At 45.1% G+C, this 22,100-nt stretch overlaps 1 protein-coding gene across 2 annotated transcripts in view; it reads right to left on the reverse strand.

The window, feature by feature from the left end:
- Positions 1-22,100, reverse strand: part of Znf592 (zinc finger protein 592) — a 51,819-nt gene that overhangs the window by 6,858 nt on the left and 22,861 nt on the right. For both annotated transcript variants that reach the window (XM_085683090.2, XM_048434950.3), the window contains exons 3-7: positions 13,443-15,690; positions 8,471-8,649; positions 891-1,067; positions 452-611; positions 82-372 (exon numbers count right to left, since the gene is read on the reverse strand). In XM_085683090.2, coding sequence (XP_085539216.1) covers positions 82-372; positions 452-611; positions 891-1,067; positions 8,471-8,649; positions 13,443-15,671 — 3,036 coding nt within the window. In that variant the 5' untranslated portion in view covers positions 15,672-15,690. The remainder of the gene's footprint in view (positions 1-81; positions 373-451; positions 612-890; positions 1,068-8,470; positions 8,650-13,442; positions 15,691-22,100) is intronic.

Here is a 22,100-nt window from a genome sequence, read left to right on the forward strand (position 1 = left end):
AGCCACATAAGAGGATCCTTGCCTCACGGGAAAGACGGCCAAGAGTTCCAGTGCTGCACAGTGGCACGTGGCTGCACTTACCCGGCCATGGCTCTTTTTCATGTGGGACACATAGCTCTCTCGATCGGGAACCCATTCCTGGCACTCCTGGCAGGTCCAACCAGTGCTCCTCATCCGGGGTCTGGCTTCAGCCCTGCTGCGGTGAGTTTCTGGCCGGCCCCAGCGGCCAGCAGTCAGGGAGCTGCCTCTAGCGGCTACGCTTGTGGCTGGGGGCTCAGTGGGAGCTCGAGAAACAGGGCGACTAGAGGACGTGTCCGCGGAAGCCTGGAGGCTGGATAGCTCATCCACGTTCCGGGGAACACCGTGGGTACTCTGGGGATGGAAAGAGCAGAGTCACACCCCTGACCCGAGGCTCGGCACTTCCTCCAAAGCTTCTCCCAGCGCACCTCACCTTCACGTGCTGCATTAATTCAGGCTTCTGCAGAAATAGGAGTGGGCACTCGGGGCACTTGAAGACACCCGCCTGTGACTTGCTGACATTCTGGTAAAAATGCTGTTGAATGTGCCTCTTCTTATTGAAGACCATTTCACAGGAGCACTTATAAATTAGCCTGACAAAACAAGCCCCGGAGGTGAGAGGTAACCAGGGCTCTGCTGGCAGGATCAAACAGCCCCTCTCCCCTGTCTCTGCTCTCTCTGAACCAGGGTGAAGTTTGGGGACACACTAGCCTGAGCCAGTGTACATCTCTTCCTGCCTTGGGATGTCCTCAGGAGACTCCACACAATCTCTCCATAGCCTTAGCTCCCCAGCCCATCCTTCTCTCACCCTTACAGCATCCAGGCCACCCTCTCTGCCCCACAGGACCTGCCGGTCCTGCAGCTGCACTCACTGGGAGGGTTTGTGGGGCTGGGTGGGGTGCTGGGTGGTACTGTGGTCCATTGTACTACTGGCAGTCTTGAAGGCCATGGGGCAGAATGCACATTTGTGGAAAACCTGGCAGTGTCGCTCCTGGATGTGGCTTTTCAGCAAGGCCAAAGTCAGGTGGATGACACCACAGTGGATGCACCTGGACAACAAAGGTGGGGAAGTGTTAGACCTGGGGTGATGCTGGTAGAGGGGCGGTAGACAACCAGAGAGTACCGCAGGGCTCTTCTCCCTCATTCCAGGGACACATACATCCTAATACTGTAATTGCTGCACAGAGGACTCCTTGAGCCCAAGATCACATCTGGTGGAGAAGGAAGGACAATCCTAAGTCCTCTTCAAACCAGACATCCTGCAAACCAAACATCTGCAGCCCTCCTGGGAGACGCTGATAGGAAGGGAGAGGAGGGAGAATGGTTCAGTACTGACTCCAGCGCTGCCAACTGGAGTGTGACAGCAAGCTGTGAAAAGGCTTTGCCTTCCCATTTGCTGCCACTAACAAGTTAGGGATGGCTCCTTGCAGACAGGAATGTGATGCCCATTTCAGGGACCACTGTTCAAACAATCAGCCCTAGAGAACAGGAAGTTCTCTAGGACAATACCATGCTGGATTACTGTGAGCAAGGAACAGTTCCGTAGCTGCAATAAAATGCAGCTGTTACATTTTAAATTAATGAAATAACATTACAAGTTCAGTTCCAGGCCAGCAAGATGGTTAGGCATGCATAAGTTCTTACTGTCAAACTTGATGACCTGAGTTCAATTCTCAGAATTTAAATGGCAGGAAACTACCGACTACCATAAGTTGTTCACAGGCCTACACACACACACACCATGGCACGCATGTGCACATACCCAAAGTAAAATCAACTTCTAGCACAGAAGTGCTTCCATCCCATAACCAAATTTTAAAAGAGAAAGAAGATAATTTTATAATTATATGCTATGAAACATGTAAAGTTTTAAAGGAAATAAGTGTATAATATTTAACGCTGTCCATTATCAGCATAAGAAAACAACATACTACTTAGTGTAACTGTGCTTTCTTATGACATCATTGAATAAATTCCAAATTATTTAAAAAGGATAGATTTAAGTTTTAAAATTCTAAGCCATTTCTGGGAAAGAGGGCAGAAAGAATGAGACAGCTGGAGAGATGGTTCCAGCAGTTAAAAGCACTGGCTACTCTTAAGACTGGGTTTGATTCCTAGTACCACATGGGGGCTCACAACCACCTGTAACTCTAGTTCCAGGGGATCTGACACCATCTTCTGGTCTCTGTGGACACCAAGCATGCACATGGTTCATAGATTTATAAGCAGACAAAATCCCATAATAAGCAAAATTAATTTAAAAAATAGTAAAGCTAAATTTAAAAAGAGAAGCTAAGGGTTAAAAGAGAGGAGAAAGGGCTCTTTGATGCTATCTTCTGAACAAGACACAGCCACTGCCATCAGGAACTCATAGTGCCAGGTATTGGTAGCTGGGTCTGCATAAGAATGGGCTCCTCAGGCCAGCAGTAGTGGTGCACACCTTTAATCCCAGCACTTGGGAGGCAGAGGCAAGAGGATCTCTGTGAGTTTGAGGCCAGCCTGGGCTACAGAGTGAGCTCCGGGACAGCTATGCCTACACAGGGAAACCCTGTCTCAAGACCCCAAAAAAAGAGAAGAGAAGAAAAAAAAAAAGGAAAAATGAATTCCTCTATAGGTAAGGAGGGAGGAGTGGATGGGGAGGGGGAACATATATCACTCACTACTCAACTATTTGCTATTAAGAAATTCAGGGAGAGGGGAAGTCATTGCCTTCAGTTTGGGTCTTGGTGATCCCATCAGGATTAATGGATAGTTCCAATTCAATGCTCACACAGATGACGCTGGTTAAACTAAATAGCTCATAGAATGAAACTAACTCATGTGAATCTGGAAAAAGAGACTGGTAGGGATGGTGGAGAAAGGCTGACAGAAACGGGAGAAAAGGGGAGATGAATCAAAATACACTGTAAACACATATAAAATTATCAAAAGAATAAAATTAATCAAAACTTTAATTTTCTAAAACATAAATGCATACATATATTTTACAGAAAATGCACACAAATTATATAACACAGACACATATACATGATATACAAGCTTTTTAGCATTGTCCTTAAAAAAGAAAAACAAAGAATACAAAATACAAACTAATATTGTAAAAGTCTGCAGTAGCATTCAGTAAAATGGAGCAGTAAACTTTTTAGAAATTAGTAAACAGCACTAGCACCGGGAGAATGGGAAGAAATATCTGCAATTCATACATCTAACAAGGAACTCAGTAACAAATGTTGGCAAAGGCAAAAAGACAAAAACTTCATACCCTGCTGGTAGGAATTTAAGATGGGACAGCAGCTTTGGAAAACAGTCTGCCAGTGCCTCAAAAAGCTAACCACAGAATTTGAACTTGGTATTCCTAGTTACCCCTATGGGGCTAGAGGATGGCTCAGCAGTTAGAAGCTGAGTTCAGTTCCCAACAACCACATGGTGGCTCACAACCATCTGTAATGAGATCTGGTGCCCTCCTGAGAAAGAGCCGTCCTCATCAATTCAGACCATGAAACTTAATATGGACAAGTTCAATAGAACCACCATTTATGGGTTGCCCATGCATGCTTCAGCATTGCCAGGGCATAAATTTCATTTCAATTTCATTTACTCCTATGTGTTCACTCAAAAGAAAGAAAGCAGGTGGTGTATGGCCAACCAACCCAGCACACAGAAGGCCAAGGACGGCAGATTGCCATGAATCTGAAACCAGCTTGGGTTACATTGTGAGTTATAGTCCAATTTACGCTACATACAGAAACCCTGTCTTCGTGGTGCATGCCTTTAATCCCAGCACTCAGGAGGCAGAGGCAGGTGGGTCTCTAAGTTTGAGGCCAGCCTGGTCTACAGAGTGAGTTCCAGGACAACCAGAGCTGTACAGAGAGACCCTATCACAAAAACAAAACAAAACAAAAAAATTAAGCAAACACTACAATAAATAAATCAATAAATAATAAGGGGGGGTGGAAGAGATGGCTCAGTGGTCAAAGTCTCAAGTTCAGTCAGTTCCTAGCACACACATCAGCCCCCGAGGCAGCTCCCAACCACCTCTAACTCCAGCCCCAAGGTATGTGATGCTCTCTTCTGGCATCTGTACATATCTGGTATACATAGACACATATTCATAAAAATAAATCTCTTTTGTGAAAAGATAATAGCTGAGGATTTACACACCTCCCCTCACTTTTTTCCTCCAAGACACGGTTTCTCTGTGTAGTCCCTGCTGTCCTGCAACCCGCTCTGTAGACCAAGTTGGCCTGGACCTCACAGAGATCCTCCTGCCTCTGCCTCCCGAGTTCTGGATTAAAGGTGTGCACCACCACCACCCTTTATTAGCATGTGTCTTCTGCGGTTAACCCTAGCCCCTTGGACATTTTAACATCACTCTTCTCAGAACAATGTTTTATTTACATGGCATTCCTTATAAAAAGGTTTGATACCTTAATTGCTTTGAATACATCCTATCTTTTTATTCTTTTTCTTTTCCTTTTTCCTTTTCTTTTTTCTTTTCTTTTCTTTTCTTTGTTTTTTGGGGAGAGCAGATTTCAAGACAGGGTTTCTCTGTGTAACAGCCTAGCTGTCCTGGAACTCACTCGGCAGACTAGGCTGTCCTGGAACTCACAGAGATCCTCCTGCCTCTGCCACCCAAGTGCTGGGGTTATTAAAGGAGTGCGCTACCACTGCCTGGCTTAAAGAAAAAGTAAAGTAAAAGCGTGGAGCTGTGCAGCGACCGTGAAACTGGGACGAAAGGTTCAAAGACAGGTGGAGTAGCATCTGTGAGCAAGCACTTGCCTAACACTTGAAGTTTTGGGTTCAAGCCCTAGAATTTAGGAGGAGATTAAAATAGAAGTAACTTCGTGCTGGGTATTGACTGCACATGGGAGCCAGAGGCAGACATAAGCAGATCTATTTGAATTCAAGACCAGCCTGGTCTACATAGCAAGTTCTAGCCAGGGCCATATAATGAGACTTTGTCTCAAAATAACAACAAAACAAGATAAAATAAAAAGACACATCCCCCTAAATATTTTGGTGTATGAATTGCTATTAGATTACATTTGACCTTAGAATTAGCTTCATAAACTTAAGTCAAAGTTTAAAAGGTACTGGGAGCTTTTATTCTGTTTTACTTTAGAAAAAGTATTTTATTTTTAATTATGGGTATGTATCTGTGTACGGGTTTATGCATGTGAGTTCAATGTCTACAGAGGCCAGAAGAGGGAGTCAGATCTCCTCGAGCTAAAGTTATAGGTGATTGTGAGCCTTTCAGTATGGGTGTTGGGAACCAAACTCAGATCCTCTGCAAGAGCAGTATGTGTCCTTAACTGCTGAGCTGTCTCTTATCTGTAAGCAAACCCCCAGTTAAACGCGTCTTCTATAAGTTACCTTGATCATGGTGTTTCATCACAGCAATAGAACAGTAACTAGGACAATCTCCTTTCAGAAACTTTCCTGACCATTCCGAGTTATAGTTACCATGCGCTTGCTTGTGCACGCATGCACGAGTGCGTTGGGTGTTGGGGGATGGGGATTTTGAAACAGTCTCAATATACTTCGGGCTAACCTTGAATCCCCTTTGAAGATCCTTTTATTTTTTATTTTTGTTAATGTGTATGTGTGTGCATCTATGTATATACCTCATGTATGCATGCCCACAGAAGCCAAAGGATGACACTGAATCCTGTAGCTGAAGTTACAGGTAGTTGTGATATGAATACAGGGAACAAAATTCAGTTCCTCTGTAAGAGCAGTAAGTGCTCTTAGCCACAGAGCCATCTCTCTAGCCCTTTTCTGAGACTGGCTTTTCCTCATGTATCTCTGGCTATCCTAGAACTCACAGAAACACCCCTGCCTCTGTCTCCCTGGTCGTGCCAGCATTGCCCAGCTTTAAACTCCTTTTTGGTCAGGTTTATTTATTTTTATTTTATATGTATGGGGGTTTTGCTTGTGTATATGACTATACACCATGTGTATCCAGTATTTTGGAAACCAAAAGACAGCATCAGACCCCTGGAAATAGAGTTACAGATAGCTGTTAGCTGCCACATGAGTGTGAGAACCGAATGCAGGTTCTCTGTGAGACCTGTCAGAGCTCTTAACTGCTATTTCATTCCTCCAGCTCCTGGCCTTTAATTCCTCTTAACCTTCTCGCCTTTACTTCCTGAGATCTGAATTATAAGCACGTGTCTCCAATGTTTCACCAAATGTTTATATTTTAAAAACCAAACTAACAAGCTGAGCATGATAGTGCCACTTGTAACCCCAGCATTTGGGAGGCTAAGGCAAGGAAGGTGGCTGTGAATTTGAAACTGGCCTGTGTAATAAAGAGGTACAGGCCAACACGGACTATATACAGAGATCCTGCCTCAAAAAAATAATAATAATAATAATAATAATAATAATAAAAAATCAAGGAAAATGCCAGGTGTGGTTGGTGCACATGTACACAGTATACATATACACGTATGTATGTCTATGTATGTGAGTGTATAATATATGTGCACAACTCAGGAAGCAAAGAAAAGAGGGATAGAATATTAGGTCAACCAGACCTACAGAATAAGAGGCAAAAAGGAATAAAGAAAAAAACAAAACCAAGAAGGAGGGAGTTAGACAAACTGACAGAGAACTAAATATACTCTTCCCCTTTAAGGCTATTTATTCTAATATTTAATTTGATTTTTGTGTTTTGAGGTTTTTAAAAACTTTTATATGTGTAGGTGGCATGTAAAAGCACATTTACCTGTGTGTGATGTGGGAGTCCCCTCTGTGTGCTGTGACTACCATTAATGAATAAAGAACTGCTTTGAGCCTACAGCAGAGCAGAGCAGGGCAGAGCAGAGCTAGGCGGGGAGGACTGGACTGAATGCTGGGAGAAAGAAGGGCAGAGTCAGAGAGACATCATGAAGCCGCCAAGGTCAGACATGCCAGATCTTTGCCGGTAAGCCATTGCCACGTGGGGATACACAGATTAATAGAAATGGGTTAAATTAAGATACAGCTTCTGTCTGATTATTTCAGTTTTGGGCAGTCAGGACAAACAAGCAGGCCCTCCTCCTACATGTATGGGCACACACAGATACATGCAGGGTGTGCAGCGACCTGTGGTTGACCGTGGTATCCTCCTCTACCACTCTTCACTCTGCTATTGAGGCAGGGTCTTCCACTGAACCCAGAGTGTGCCAGTTCCACTACTCTAGCTAGGATGCTTGCGCTGGCTCCACTGTCTCTGCTTTCCTGGGTGCTGGGACTCCTGCCTGTTTTTGTGTGCGTTCTGGGGATCCAAACTCTAGTCCTCATGCTTGCATAGCATATACTTTGTCTATTGAGCCATCCCTAACCATGTTCTTGTATTTTAAGAAATGTCTCCAATGGTATTGGCTAGCCTTGAATTCGTCAAGTATCCAAGGATTACCATGAGTGCTTGATCTCCCTGTTTCTACCTCACAAATTCCAGAATTACAAGAGTGTACCTCTGTACCTGGTTTAATACTTAACTTTTTAAAAATTCACTTTCTCTCTCTTGTCCTTCCTTTCCTCTAAAAAACAAAATGTCTATCCACCCACCAGCCAGCATTGCTTTTGTTTGTTTCCTTGAGGAAGGGTCTCAGGTAGCCCAGGCCAGCCTTGAACTCCTGATCTTCCTGTCTCTTACTCATAAGTATTAGGATAACAGGCATGTGCTATCATGTCCAGTTTTTTATATGGTGCTAAGGATCAAATCCAGGCCTTCCAAACATGCTAGGCAAGCATTCTACCAACTCAGCTACATCTCATGCCCACTAGTCAACATGCTTGTCCTATTTGACTGTATGTGTGTGAGATGTGTGTGCATTTGTGTGTCAGTATGTAAAAGCATGAGTGTGGAGGTTGGAGAACAACCTCAGGGTCAATCCTTGCCCCCTACTTTGAGATAGGGTCTCTCCGTTGTTCACTGCTCTCCTGCTGCAAGTTTCCAGGCTTTCTCCTACCTGCACCCATTTCACCATGAAAGCACCGGAACTGTAAATACATGCTACTATGCCCAATTTTACAGAGGGTCTGGGAATCTGAACTTAGGTCCTAACACTTGTGTAGCAACTGCTTTATCCAGTAAACCATTTTCCCATTGTCCTATTTGGGCTCTTTAGACAACTAAAAAAAAAAAAAGGAAAAAGAAAAAGAAAAAAAAAACCCTGCATTTATTTACTTGAGTGTGTGCTTGCATGCACACACGCAGACACATGGGTGTGTAGATCAGAGGACAGTCCACACAGAAGCAGCTTCTCTCCTACACGTCAGCAAAGTGTATCAAGCTCGGGTCACTAACTCACCTGGTACAGCTGAGCACCATCTCATCAGCACCCCACCCCCAGTACACACAGCCTGGGTTTTTAAAACCAAATCTCAGTATAAAACAAATTCCAGTCTGGAAAAAGGACTTGCCATTGGGCAATTCCAGAACAGTGAGGCAGGGAGCACCCACCTGTAGCCCACTTTTCGAGCATAGTGCAGGCAATTCTCCTTTACATGAGTCTGGAAGTAGGCAGAGCGACAGAGGACACCACACTCCGGGCAGCAGTAGGGGGACTTGTGGGCATGAATCCGCTGGTGTGCACAGAAACTACACTGGTTTGGCAGCAGCATCTGGCATACCTGGCAAGTCTAGGAAAAAACACCAAGAAAGCAAATGACACAGGTGGGGTGGAGTGGGGAAATGTGCTGTCACCAACTGACCACAGTCAGGCCATTCATACCTAGAATCCCATAACTTAGAGGGTTGAGGTTGTATTGCTACAAATTCCAGAACAACTGTGGTTACATACTGAGTGATACCCTATTTCAACAACACCAAAACAAAAGCAATAACAAGAAAAAAAGAAAGAAAATAGACCAATATGTGATTTGTGAGTGGTCCAAGATAGAACACAGAATATAGACGCAGGCTAGGGCTGTACATCAGAGGCGGAAAGCTGGCCATGCATGTTTGAGGTTCTACACTAGAAGCCCTGTACTATAAACAAACAAAATCAAACAAGCAAGCTAGCAAACAAATAAGGCAAACATGGTGGCACACACCTGTAACCTTAGCACTTGACAGGAGGGTTAAGAGTTTGAGGCCAGCCTAGATTACTTAGGGAAACCCAGGTGTTCATCTGCAAAAAATCTAGATATGGTGGGGGCATACCTGTATTCCTAGCACTTGTGAGCAAGATCAGGAGTTCAAGGCCAGCTTTGGCTACAGAGTAAATTAGGGGCTAGCCAGAGAGAGCTACACGAGACACTTCTTCAAAATAAATAGATAAATAATAAAAATAAAAAGCCCATTGTAAGACTTTTTAATATAATTAGGAAAGCTTAAGTGTAGATTTGTATTGGGTAATATTAAAGAATGTTATTAATTTTACTAGGTGTGATGACAATATAGTTAAACAAAAGATTAAGAACAGGAAGATACACACTTTACTAGGCATAGTGGCACATACCTTTAATCCTAGCACTTGGGAGACAGAGGCAGGTGGATCTCTGAATTTAAGGCCAGCCTAGTCTGGAGGGGAACAATTCTGTATTCTGTCAATTACATTTTAAATAAATGCTGATTGGCCAGTAGCCAGACAGGAAGTAGAGGCAGGGAAATGAGAAGAGGAGTATTCTGGGAAGGAAGCTCTTCACCAGTCCTGCCCAGACCACCGAAGAAGCAGTATGTGACCTGTCCCACTGAAAAAGGTACTGAGCCATGTGGCTAACATAAATAAGAATAATGAGTTAATACAAGCTATAAGCACTAATAAGCCTGAGCTAATGGGCTGATCAGTTTATAGCTAATGTGACTCTCTGTGTGATTTTCTTTGGGGCTAAACGACTGCGGGAACTGGGCAGGACAGAATTCCCAACAAGCAAGCCCCTCGTGTTACACTAGTCTACAAAGTAAGTTCCAGGACAGCCAGAGCTATGTAGAGAGCTGTAACAAACAAAGAAACAAACCAAACAAAACAAAAAACAAAACAAAAAAAACCAAGACAGATGAGAAGAAAATGATGATGATGATACAGTCCCTTTGTGCTGACATTCTGTCCTAATTAAATGGCTTAAAATGTAAGGGAAAGTATGAAAAGTGTCCCACCCATTTCCCAGCCCCTAGTCAATGCAGAGGGAGACAGCTTTGCTTCAGGTGCAGACTTCCAGGAGGAAGACATAAATCCAAGCATGCTGTTCCTGACTTGGTAGGGAGCTGCACCCCACCTCGTTTCAATACCCTTTGCTCTGGCTATGTGGCCTGATACTGGTACTGTCAATGGAACCCAAGCCCAGCGACCATCCTGGCTAACTCCTGATCTCAAGTCTTCCTCCCTAAAAGCCACATTTAGCAATAGGAGATACTGTGAAGGTCAAGCTGGGCTGAAAGAAACCCAGAAGCCTCCCAAGCACAGTCTCTGCAAACAAGTCTGGACTGTGCTTTTACGTAGCTCTCACAGGACAGAGTGACACAGAGAAGAGGTGGTGTGAGATTGGTGCCAGCCCTGATTCTATGCTCTAATTTCTACCTACACAAGACTTTAGAATTCAGGTAAAAAGCAATGTGGAAAACATCACAGGCCCAGGCACCAGACCTCCATGACTAAAGACCTTCAAGGATCAAACTCAGAGTCCTAGCCCAACTTAAGTATGCGGAGACAAACAAGAACATAGAAGCCCTAGAGAGGATGTTGGGTGCTGACCACACTCCATGACTCATCACAAGAAAACAGGACAGAAAAGATGAAGACCAGAGACTACACAGTGACTGTGGTGGTTTGAGCAAGAATGGCCCCAATGGGCTCACACATTTGAATGCTTGGTCATCAAGGGGTGGCACTACTTGAAGGGGATTAGTTGGTGTGGCCTTGTTGGAAGAAGTGTCACTGGAGGTGGGCTTTGGGGTCTCCAAAAACTCAAAATCAGTCCTAGTGCTCTCTTCCTGCTGCCTGCAGATCCAGATGTAGCGCTCAGCTACCTCTCAGGGATCATTTCTGTCTCCTGCCATGCTTCACCCACCTCTCAACCTGCCATGAAGATAATGAACTAAACTCTCAAACTGTAAGCAAGTCTCAATTAAATGCTTTTTTTTTTGGTTTTTCAAGACAGAGTTTTTCTGTGTAACAATCCTGACTGTCCTGGAACTCACTTTGTAGACCAAGCCGCCTGCCTCTACCTCCAAGTGTTGGTATTAAAGGTATGCACTACCACGGCTAGGCAAATGCTTTCTTTTATAAGAGTTGCCATAGCATTGTGTTTCCTTACATCAATAGAGCACTGACTGACTAACACAGTAGTGACCCTATGGCAGCACTCCCTGGCCACTTCAGACACCAAATTCTCTACAGAAGCTTAACATCTGCCTCTACCCAGCACAGGCCAACCACACCAACAATATCCTGCTCCTTACCTGCATAACTCTGACTTGTGTCCCCCATAGCCAGAACACCCTCTCCCCACCTTACAGGCCCAATCTGACTGACACAGCACAAGACTGTTCCTATGCCTGCAGTCACTATGAATTAGTCCCTCTGACGTTAGCAACAGAAGTAGGTTTTTAACCTTGCTTTAATTTTAATAGTCTGTCACACACAGTACAAGTTTGGGTGCACACTGCTGCTTTTGCTATCACCATGAACTTCTAGAGGAAGTTGTGACTCCCTCCAGCTAGCATCCCCTAAGCTACAGAGCCCAGCAGTGACCTGGGCTGTTCTTCTGTTAACCTGACACAACGAGACTTACCCAGGAAGAGGAACCTCAATTGAGTAAATGCCTCCATCAGATGCCTGTAGGCGAGTCTATAGGGTATTTTCTTAATGACTGATATGGAAGGGCCCACCCCAGGTAGATCAGGCTGACCACGAGCTCCAGAGATCCACCTGCCTGCCTCCCCAGTGCTGGGTCCATGTGTGCCACCACACCTGACCTTTTATTAAGATTTATTTTTACATGTATGAGTATTCTGCCTGCATGTACATATATGTATAATGTGCATGCCTGGTGCCTTTGGAGGTCAGGAGCGTGTCAAGTCCCCTGAAATTGAAGTTATGAGTGTTTGTGAGCCAACATGTGGGTGCCAGGTATCAAATCTGGGTCCTCTTCAAGAGCAACAAATGCTCAAATCACTGAGCCAGCTCTCTAGCCAGCGATTATAGTCTTTATTATGCAATAGAAAGCAAACTAATATACCTTAAGGGAAGCATAGTAAAGAGGCTTATCATGAAAGTAACCCTAAAGATGGAAAAGATGGCTCAATGGGTACGAGCACTTGCTGTGCAAGCATGAGGACCTGAGTTAGACAGTACAAGGGAAAATGCTGTGTGTGACTGTGCATGAGTGTAACTCCAGCTTTGGAGGAAGAAATGGGTAGATCCTGGAAGCTTGCTGTGTATCCAACTTAAGCAAAATGGTGAGCTTCCAATTCAGAAAGACCCTGTCTCAAGGAAATAAGAAGAAACTTTATGTTCTTTGTAATCTGCATGAATGTGCATGCTTGCACATTCACACACACACACGCACACAGAGAGAGAGAGAGAGAGAGAGAGAGAGAGAGAGAGAGAGAGAGCGCCCAATTTGGAGGTATTTCTGTTTTTTAAAGATAAAAGTTATTACATAGCCGTCCTGCCTCCAGCTCCAACATGTTGGGATTATATCGATGTATAAACACAACTTGAAGCTGTCTCCTTGACAGAATCTGCCATGAATAAAGGGCACTAAAGGTAGAGCACCAAGTACCTTACAAAATAAACCACATATCTCACTAGTTACAACTAGGAATCAGAACAAGCAGAAAGGCTCAACTCCTCTTCTAGAGCTGAAGGGCGGAGACATGCAAAGCCTCTGCATGGGGCCGACATGCCTGCCCACTTGCCCTCTTTCACTCAGTCTTGCCTCTAGCCCTGTCTCCAAAGAGGCTCTGTGCAACAGCTATGACTTAAAGATATAGTTCTTAGAAAACATACTGAGGGACAAGGCAGCAATTCACTTATCCCTATCCCTAGGTTCTTTGGCCAAAAGCATGCTGCCATCTGCTAGAGGCCAGAAAGAGACCACCCAAGCCAAGCCCTAACAGGCCGGAATTTGGACCAAACAACTGCCAGTCTCAGTGGGAGTAGAACATGGGACATGTCCATAAAGACAGAGTCTTGCTATAACCCAAACTGGCCTCAAACTCATGATCCTCCTGCCTTAGCCTTTTAAGTACTGGAATTATAAGCATATAACACCACCCCTAGCTAAACTTGCTAGATCTTTCAGGCATTCCACAGGTACGGGTAGGATATCTTTCCAAATAAAAACCAAGCACTATATATTCAGGTGATACACTAACCATTAAGTCAGATGTCCTCGTCTAAGACTCTAAGATTCTACCACCACTCAAACATTAACAGGGCTTTCTCTAGTCCCCATTATGGAACCTAGCATAGTGATAGTCTACTTACCAGCCCCTCAGTTTCCTCTGTTGTCCTCTGGAAATGTGCAGCCAGGACCATATAGTCTCGCATCTGCTTGTGACATTCAGGACATTTGGTTCCATACCGGATGAGCCTCACTGGGTCTGGGTAAAGTGGCAAGGCTGGAATTGAAGGGTTGGCATTGCCTGAAGTGGGGCTGGGTTTGGGGGAGGAAGAAGCGGCTGGGGTTGCTGGTGCTGTGGAGTTCACAGGAGCCGTCACAAACATCTGGTCCGCAGAGATGGGCTTCACAAGCAGCTGAGAGCACTGCATGACAAGTCCCTTGCTCTTGTGGTCACGGGCATGCCGAAGCAGGCTGCACTTGTTGAAGAAGAGCAGTGTCTTAGAGCAAAGTGTGCACAGCACCTCAATGTGGACACTCCGCCGGTTGTAGTGCTGGCTCAGGCTCTTCTCTAAGGCAAACGCGTCTCCACACTCCAGGCAGCAATACCCACTGGCCGGCACGTGGATTCTGCTATCTGCAGGTGGGCTGAGATTTGGCGCATAGAGGGGCACAGGGTTAGAGCTATGGAGGACCTTGTTGAAGACCTCCACGATTAGAGGGGCGGCCTTCTTCACCTGGTGGACCAGGGGCACTGTCATTTGCGTGACCTGAGGCTGGCTCCGTCTCTGTGCTGAGGACTTGGCAGTCACAGACGCGGCAACACTGTGAGGGACCAGGTTCAAGTTGGCCAAGTGCACAGCTTTGGGCAACAGACTGGCAGAGGCCAGGGCTGATGCCGGAAGTGCTGTGCTCTGTTGCTTCTTGCTCGCCTGTGAATTCAAGGCAGCACCTTTCGGGGCTCGGGGCCCAGAGCTGCGGCAGGGAGATGTCGAGTCACTGGCCTTTGTCGCACTCTCATCCCCTCTTCTGTCACTCTGGGGGCTCCCTGAATTTATGCCCCCCTCAGGAAAGTGCTCTTCCACAGGCAGGGCTGTGCCCTCATCCCCTGGCACCTCACTGGGGGTCTCAGCAATGGTGCTCCCTACAGGTGACTCAACAGGGGACTTACTTGGATCATCAGGGTCTGGCAGGATCCTTGTAACAGTCCGTTTGATTTCCCCTGATGATGTCTTAATTGTTTTGATTCTGACTTTGGGAATTGCTGGTGGGGAGCTGGCAGCCACAGAAGGAGACCCTTTGCTGCTACTATCACTGCAGATGCTCCGAGGGCTGTCTGATGGCTTGATACTTTTTCTAGTGGCCTCCAGAGGGCTCCGGGGACTCTTTGGTGACTTGGGCATTTTAGGGCTGCCTTTAGAACCCTCTTTAGTGGGCCCTGAGAAATCCTTTGTGTGACCAAGCTGATCCTCCTTGGTGACACTGGCCACCCTTTTGGCCTGTAGGGCCACCAAGGCTGCAACACAAGAAGATAGTTTGGAATGGGCTGGCTTCAGACGCTGCCTAGGGGGGACAGAGGAGCAAGCACTAAGCTCTGGAGCAAGCTTCTTGGGCTCTCCAATACTGTTGTTAGAGTGACTATTGAATTCTAATGCTTCCCCAAAGAACCGACTGGAATCCAGATCTTTGTGAGGCTCCACCGCCTTTGGCCCACCCCGCTCCTGTTCCTGCTGGCTCTCCAAAGGCAAGGGTTCTGGTTTGGGTTCTTTCTTACAAAAGTGATCAAACATATGTAGCTCTGGGACTGGGAACTTACCCAGAGCTTCCAAGACTGGGCCCCCCACAGCTCCACACCCAGGATGAGGTGGGAAATAACTATCAGAGTGCTTGGACTTTATCCCAAACCCACTATCTTTGACAGGATCCTCGGGTTCTGGGCTAGAGATTGGGCTAAACTGGTTGAAGGTGGGTAATGGCTCCGACTTGGAATGCTCCAGCTTGCTTGTGAAACTCCTAGCACTGTCTCCATTTATGAAAGTAGAATCAAACTTTCCACAGTGGTGGGAGTCTGGAGGCAGGTCTGAACCCCGAAATCCATTGTGAAGGAGACTTGGAGCAATGTGGTCTTTCTCTGCTTCAAATGACTCTTGGCGGCTGGTGTTCTTAACAATGACACTCACAGCCGGCACATCTGGGGCTGATCCTGAGTGAGACAAGGACACATTCTCATCCATACACATGCCTGAAGACTTCAGTGGACTTTCATTCTCCTCACTGGGTGTCTGGATGGCCTCCTTGGCATCAAGACTTGTGGGATCTGGGATGTCAAAGGCAGCCAGAAGATCATCAAAATCTGGGGTTTTCATATCCCCCATGGCTGGATGCTGACAAGAGCTACAGGAGAAACAAAGCACATAATCAATGACCCGCAGGGCCACACTGAACTGTCCTATATCATCTGCACTGCATATTCATCACCCAACACATACATCAGCTGGCCGGCCCCTGTAGAACCCCACCTTCTACAGTAGGAAGTCACATACCTGAATTTCACCCTAAGAGGTATCTGGCCTGTTGAAAGGTTAGGGGAGCCTAAAACGAGAAGGCTAAAAAGTGATAAACTTGCCTGGAAGGTCTTAACCTTCAATAGTTGGACATTTATGACATAATCAAAAGAGAGGGAAGATGCCCTCTTATCCAATTGGGCCACACCCCTCAGGCCTCCCCATCACCTCTACCCTCATTACCTCTAGCTCATTGGTATGTGTTCACCTCTGGGAGGCTCGCATATTTCACACACACAAATATCAGCAGCAAATGTTGCACAGAGTCCTCCCTAACACTGCCCAGAGTCTCTAAGAATCTTTGTAGCATGCATGTGTGCTCATATCCATATATATTCTCTCTTCTCCTGTCCTTCTTCCTCTCTCCAGGCTTTCTTTTCCTCCTCCTTCTTCTGATTTTTGAGACAGGGTTGTTCTGGAACTCAATATGTAGACCCAGCTTTCTTCTAACTCACAGAGACCCACCTGCCTCTGCCTCTCAAATGCTGGAATCACAGGTGTGTGCCACCATGAACCCAGTTGCTGCTGTTGCTTCTACTACTAAAATCTCTTTTTAACATTTTTTAAAATGTATATGTGTGTTTTGGTTACATGTTCATCTGTGCACCATGTGTGAGCCTAGTACCTATGTAGGTAAGAAGGGGACATAGAATCCCATTATGGAAGTGAGCCACTATGTGGGTGCTAGCAATCAGATGGGATCCTCTACAAGAATAAGTGTTCTTAACTGCTGAGCCATCTCTCCAGCCTTCTTGTTTTTTGTTTGTTTTGAGTTTTTTTTGGGGGGGGGGGCAGTTCGAGACAGGGTTTCTCTGTAGCTTTGGAGCTTGTACTGGAACTCACTCTGTAGACCAGGCTGCCCTTGAATTCACAGAGATCCGCCTGCCTCTGCCTCCTGAGTGCTGGGATCAAAGGCATGTGCAGCCACCACCACCCAGCTCGCTCCAGCCTTCTTAATAAAGAAAAACAATGATATAAAAATAGAAAATATCATGCAAATAGAGATATTAATACCTAGGGGATGGATCCCTCCATCTGGGTGCTAGCATTCACAGAAGAACTTTACCAGTCTAATTCCAGCACCAAATAAAGTGTGAGGGGGTGTGAACCAGGTGGGTGAAGAATACTTATAATTCTAGCACTTCAGAGGTGGAAGCAGGAGGATCATAAATTCAAGGTCATCCTTTCTTATATAAAAGACTCAAGGCCTAGACTAAACACTTAAGAATGGGGAATGATTAGCCGGGCAGTTGTGGGTGGTGGTGGCACCTGCCTTCAACCCCAGCACGTGGGAGGCAGAGGCAGGCAAATCTCTGTGATCTCTGGTATACGGTAAATTCCGGTCCAGGACAGGTTCCAAAGCTAAAGAGAAACCCTGTCTTGAAAAACAAAACAAAACAAAACAAAACAAAAAAAGGGAGGGATTAAGTATTTGACTATTGTGTAGTCAACAAAAACATGGTCAATAATCTACACAACAACAAAGAAAACTACTTGTTAACTTTAAAAAAGACTAAAACAGAGCCAGGTGGTGGTGGCACACGCCTTTAATCCCAACACTAGGGAGGCAGAGGCAGGTGGATCTCTGTGAGTTCGAGGTCAGCTAGTTCCAGAACAGGTTCCAAAGCTACAGCGAAACCCTGTCTCAAAAAACCAAAAAAAAGGGACTAATACAAAAGTATTATCATATCATCATAATAATAATATATTATAACATTAAGTATCTATGATTGAAAAGAAAAATAGCTGTTTAGGGTAATGGGATTACTAGCAAGCTTTTTCTGTAAACATCTGTTACACTAAGAAATTGCTCTTATAAATTTTAAAGAGGAGAAAATAGAAAGGGCAATTAGAACCACAGGGAGGCAGATGGCATGATGAAAGTGTTTCTCTCCGCCCTTGATAGTGACAGGTTTGCGGGCTTGATTTCTCACATCACAAGCACCCACAGCTCAGACCCTCAACAAAGCATAGCTCCCTGCCTAAGAATGAGGAAAGCATATATCCAGTTATGGTGGACAATGACAAAGTAAAATATCAGTTATTTACACACAGGTCAGCAGACTGCCCCACTGGAATAAGATTAAGGTTTTAAACAACAGTTGTTTGTCTCCTGGACTAGGTGTTGGAGTGCATAAACAGCAGGCAGGTACAGGTAGATGTATCACACAACGCGTGCGGGGCAGCATAGCTGTGAGGAAATGCCTTCAGGACTCCTGCTTCAGAGGTCCCCCCTTTCTTCCCGCCTTCCAATGCCTGGGGGAAGAGAGGTGGAACAGATGGGGAGGGAGAGCGTGCAGGAGCAGTGGTTGACAGCGAATGATTTCTCGAGCTCAGTGTCCACCAGAAAATGAAAGGGGCCTGATGAAGAGCTTTTAAATCAGAATATGTCCTGATCTCCACTCAGAAAAATCTCAGGAGTTTGCTGAGAATGGTCAGAAAGTCAGAGCTAGTGATGGGAGTGGTGTCACCTACAGTCTCACCTCTTGGGAGGACTGAGGCAGGAGGACTGAGAGAAGACGACTAGACAGGGCTACATATCAAGACTTCATCTCAAAAATAAGAAAACAAACACAGGTGTGGTGGTGCACACCTGAAATCCCAGCACTCTGCCAGGTGGAAGAGGGTGACCAGGAGTTATGTCTGAGGTCAGCCTGAAAGCTATATGAGAACTTGCTCTAAATTTTTTTTTCTGAGCTCGGAGGTGGTGGCGCATGTCTTTAATCTTAGCACTGGGAGGCATAGGCAGAAGGATTTCTGTGAGTTCATGGCCAGTCTGGTCTGCAAAGGGAGTTCCAGAACAGCCAGAGCTACACAGAGAAACCCTGTCTTAAAAAATGAAAAAAACCAAGCAAGCAAGCAGGATATGTAAGCCACAAGGAAGCAAGCAGGTAAGCAGCATTTCTTCATGGCCTCTGCATCAGTTCCTGCCCTGGCTTTCCTCAATGATAGGCTTAAGAGCTATAAAGTGAAATAAACCCTTTTCCCCAAAAAGTTGCTTTTGGTCATGGAGTTTATCACAGAAATAGAAACCCTAAGATACCTGGCTATCAGTCTAGAATGTTTCCTTAGAAAAACAGCATTATTTCAATGCAAGTTCAAGGCCTGCCCAGGAAACTTTAATCAAAAAAAAAAAATTCAATCTCAAGTATAATAAAAGACATGGAAGTAAAAAGAGTAAAAAGGAAAAAGAAAGAGAGAGGAAGGAAGGACATATCAGCACAGGAAGAGGTCCTGAGAAAAGAATGTGGCTATGGAACAGATGGGAGGGGCCAGCAAAAGGACTCGAAGGCTAAAGACACTTGCAGCCAAGCATGCACATGCACACACACAAAAGACAGGAGAGTGAAAGCCAGAGATTATAACCATTTCATCCTCAGAAATAAAGATTTGGGGGAAAGGAAAAAGTGTAACTAAAGTAGAAGTTCGTTCATCAAAATAACAGAAAAGAAGGGTACTTTGATTCTTACTAAAATGATTGATACATACAGACAAATAAGAGGTGACTTACCAGAAAATACATTAAAGTTATTATATAGGTAAAACACATACAGGAGTTGAGTCCTCAGCAGAGGAAGACATGCCTAGCTTGTATAAGGACCTGGGTTTGAGCCCAAGTAACACACAAAAGCCATACATACATACATTAGCTCTAGCTTGGTCTATATTTACTTAGCATGCTCTGTTGGACAGGGCAGGGGAACACACAGGTATGTAGACTGACACAGGAAGCTGCCCGCATAGAGTTGGGGCCACTGAACTATAGGACCACAAAACTGAGTTATCTTTAAAATATGCCATGATTTTTTTGGACCGGGCAGGGAGGGAGGGTGGGAGGGGAGGAAGCAAGGAAGAAGGAAGGAAAAAAATGCTTCTTACCACCTGTTGGTGAACTCTTGATTCTGTCTCCCATATAATGGCCAGTTTACATACTGACACCAATCTACGCTCAATGATTCCTTACAATGGTTAAGAATTAGTCAAGCAGTGGTGGCTTTAATCCCAGTACTCAGGAGAGGCAGATCTTGAGTTTGAGGCGAGCCTGGTCTACAGAGAGATTCTAGGATAGTCAAGGATACACAGAGAAACTCTGCCTCAAAAAAGGAGGAGAAGGGGGAGAAAGGAGAGGGAGAACAGGAATAGAAATTAGAGGAGGAGGAAGAAGAAGAAGAGAGAGATGGAGAAGAGGAATAGGAGGAAGAAGAAGAGGAAGAGGAAGAAGAGGAAGAAGAAGAAGAAGAGGAGGAGGAGGAGGGACTATTGATAGGGAAAGGACAGAGAACTTCTGTCCTGGAAGACAAAAGAAAGGCTGAGTAATCAAGCATGCTCAAGAATCAAGAACACGTCACTGCTCTCAAGACCTGAAGGAGCTTCGGTCTGGACTCTGGCAAGGACATTGGTCAGGAAGAAATTGCTTCCATGGATGGTATTCAAAGTCACTACCTAGATCAAAGGAAACATGGGAGGGTACATATTTCCGGACCCAGAACCAAATCCAGACTAGTAAAGGTGGAGCTGAAATAACAAATTATGAGCCATAAGAACTGGCTTTCTCCCCACTATGCTGCCAGACTCTGATTAAAATGTAAAATTAAACTAGCCTTAAGGACTTCTGAGTCCTTGAACAGGCAAGGCTACAACAGCTGGGCAAATTTGTGCACATCTAAGAAACCCCTGCATAAGTATTGACTCTGAAGGTGGATAACAGACCCTACATATCCCAACTCTCCTAAACATAAACTAGATATGCTTTATAGGTCAAGTGAACCAAAATCACACATGTTCCGAGTGAGGGAGTGGCTAATGTTCCGCTCCATGATACACCTGATGCTCAAACAATTAAAAAAAAAGCCTAAGGAGTCTCAGCCTTAGATAAGTAGATAAAAAATAGTTGTTCCATGGCAGGCATGGACATTACACAGGATGTAAGAACAGAAAAGGAACATTTTCTCCAACATTCCCATGTCTGGTGGCATCCAAGTGCCACTGTAGACTGCTGTGGGTCTGCCTGTAATGCACAATCAGCAGAGGCCAGCAGACAGCTGAGCAGGTAAAGGCACCAACCACTAAACCCACTGACTGTTCAAGCCCCAGAACCCACAGAGTGGAATGTTGCAGAATATTCCTTTACACTGTGTGAAGATGTGCCACTGTGGTTGGTTTAATAAAGAGCTGAATGGCCATTAGCTAACCAGGAAGAGGTTAGGTGGAACTTCTCGGGGCAGACAGGACTTGGAGAGGAAGAAAGGTTGAGTCACCAGTCAAGATGTGGAAGAAGCAGGATGAGGGTACAGAGTAAAGGTAACCGAGCCACGCAAAAGAACGTAGACCTAAAAATGTGAGTTAATTTAAGTTCTAAGAACTAATAAGGAACAAGCCTAAGCTATAGACTGAGCTTCCATAATTAATAAGAAGTCTGTGAGCTGGTGGCCCAAAGAAAAATGGGCCTTTAGTGGAAGGTAAGAAGCAACCCCTACAGGTTGTTCTCTGCCTTCCACACATGTGCCCTGGTATCTCTGCACATGTACAAAGAAAGAAAGAAAATGGAATACATGTAAAATAAAAACAGTAGCAATAGTAACAACAGCATGCAAATGAAACAGAGGCTCAGGCTCCAGGTACAGCAATTCTAACTCAATAGGGCTGGGTCGAAGTTGTTCTAGTTCAACCTCTTGATTTTATACATGGAAAACTAGGGCTCAGCGAGGGAAGTTTATCCACAGGTTACAAACCTGGTGCTCATGGAAACAAAGCCGAAGGCACACTGAGACATGGGATCTCTATGGAAGGCACCCTAGCGCCGTTGTTTCACTTCCTCTCTGCTGTTAGTATAGCTGTTTCAGTAAAATGTCAGCTTTCCTGCCTTAACAAGTCTTCGGTAAGAGACTTTGTTATTATTTATTATTAATTGGCACTCTACTTGGATGTCTAACAGACACCTCACATCTAATAGACCTAATAGCAACTTTTGATTTCCTCTTACATGCATCCTTCCTCAGCAAATGGCACTGCCATCCTTCTAGGTGCTGAGCCACCTCTTTTTCTTTTTTCATAGCTTCCACATAACCCACAAGGAAATGCCATGTGCTATTTAAAATACATCCAAATTCAGCCATTTCTCACTACCAGAAACAGCACACTTCTGGATTCCTACCATGGCCTAGACTCTGCCCTGGCCTATAATAGCTATGGTCACCATAACAGCTAGATACTGCTTTGAAAAATGTAAGTCAGGGGCTG

This window comes from Myodes glareolus, chromosome 24 (assembly GCF_982192425.1).
Source record: "Myodes glareolus chromosome 24, mMyoGla1.1, whole genome shotgun sequence".
Lineage (NCBI taxonomy): Eukaryota > Metazoa > Chordata > Mammalia > Rodentia > Cricetidae > Myodes > Myodes glareolus.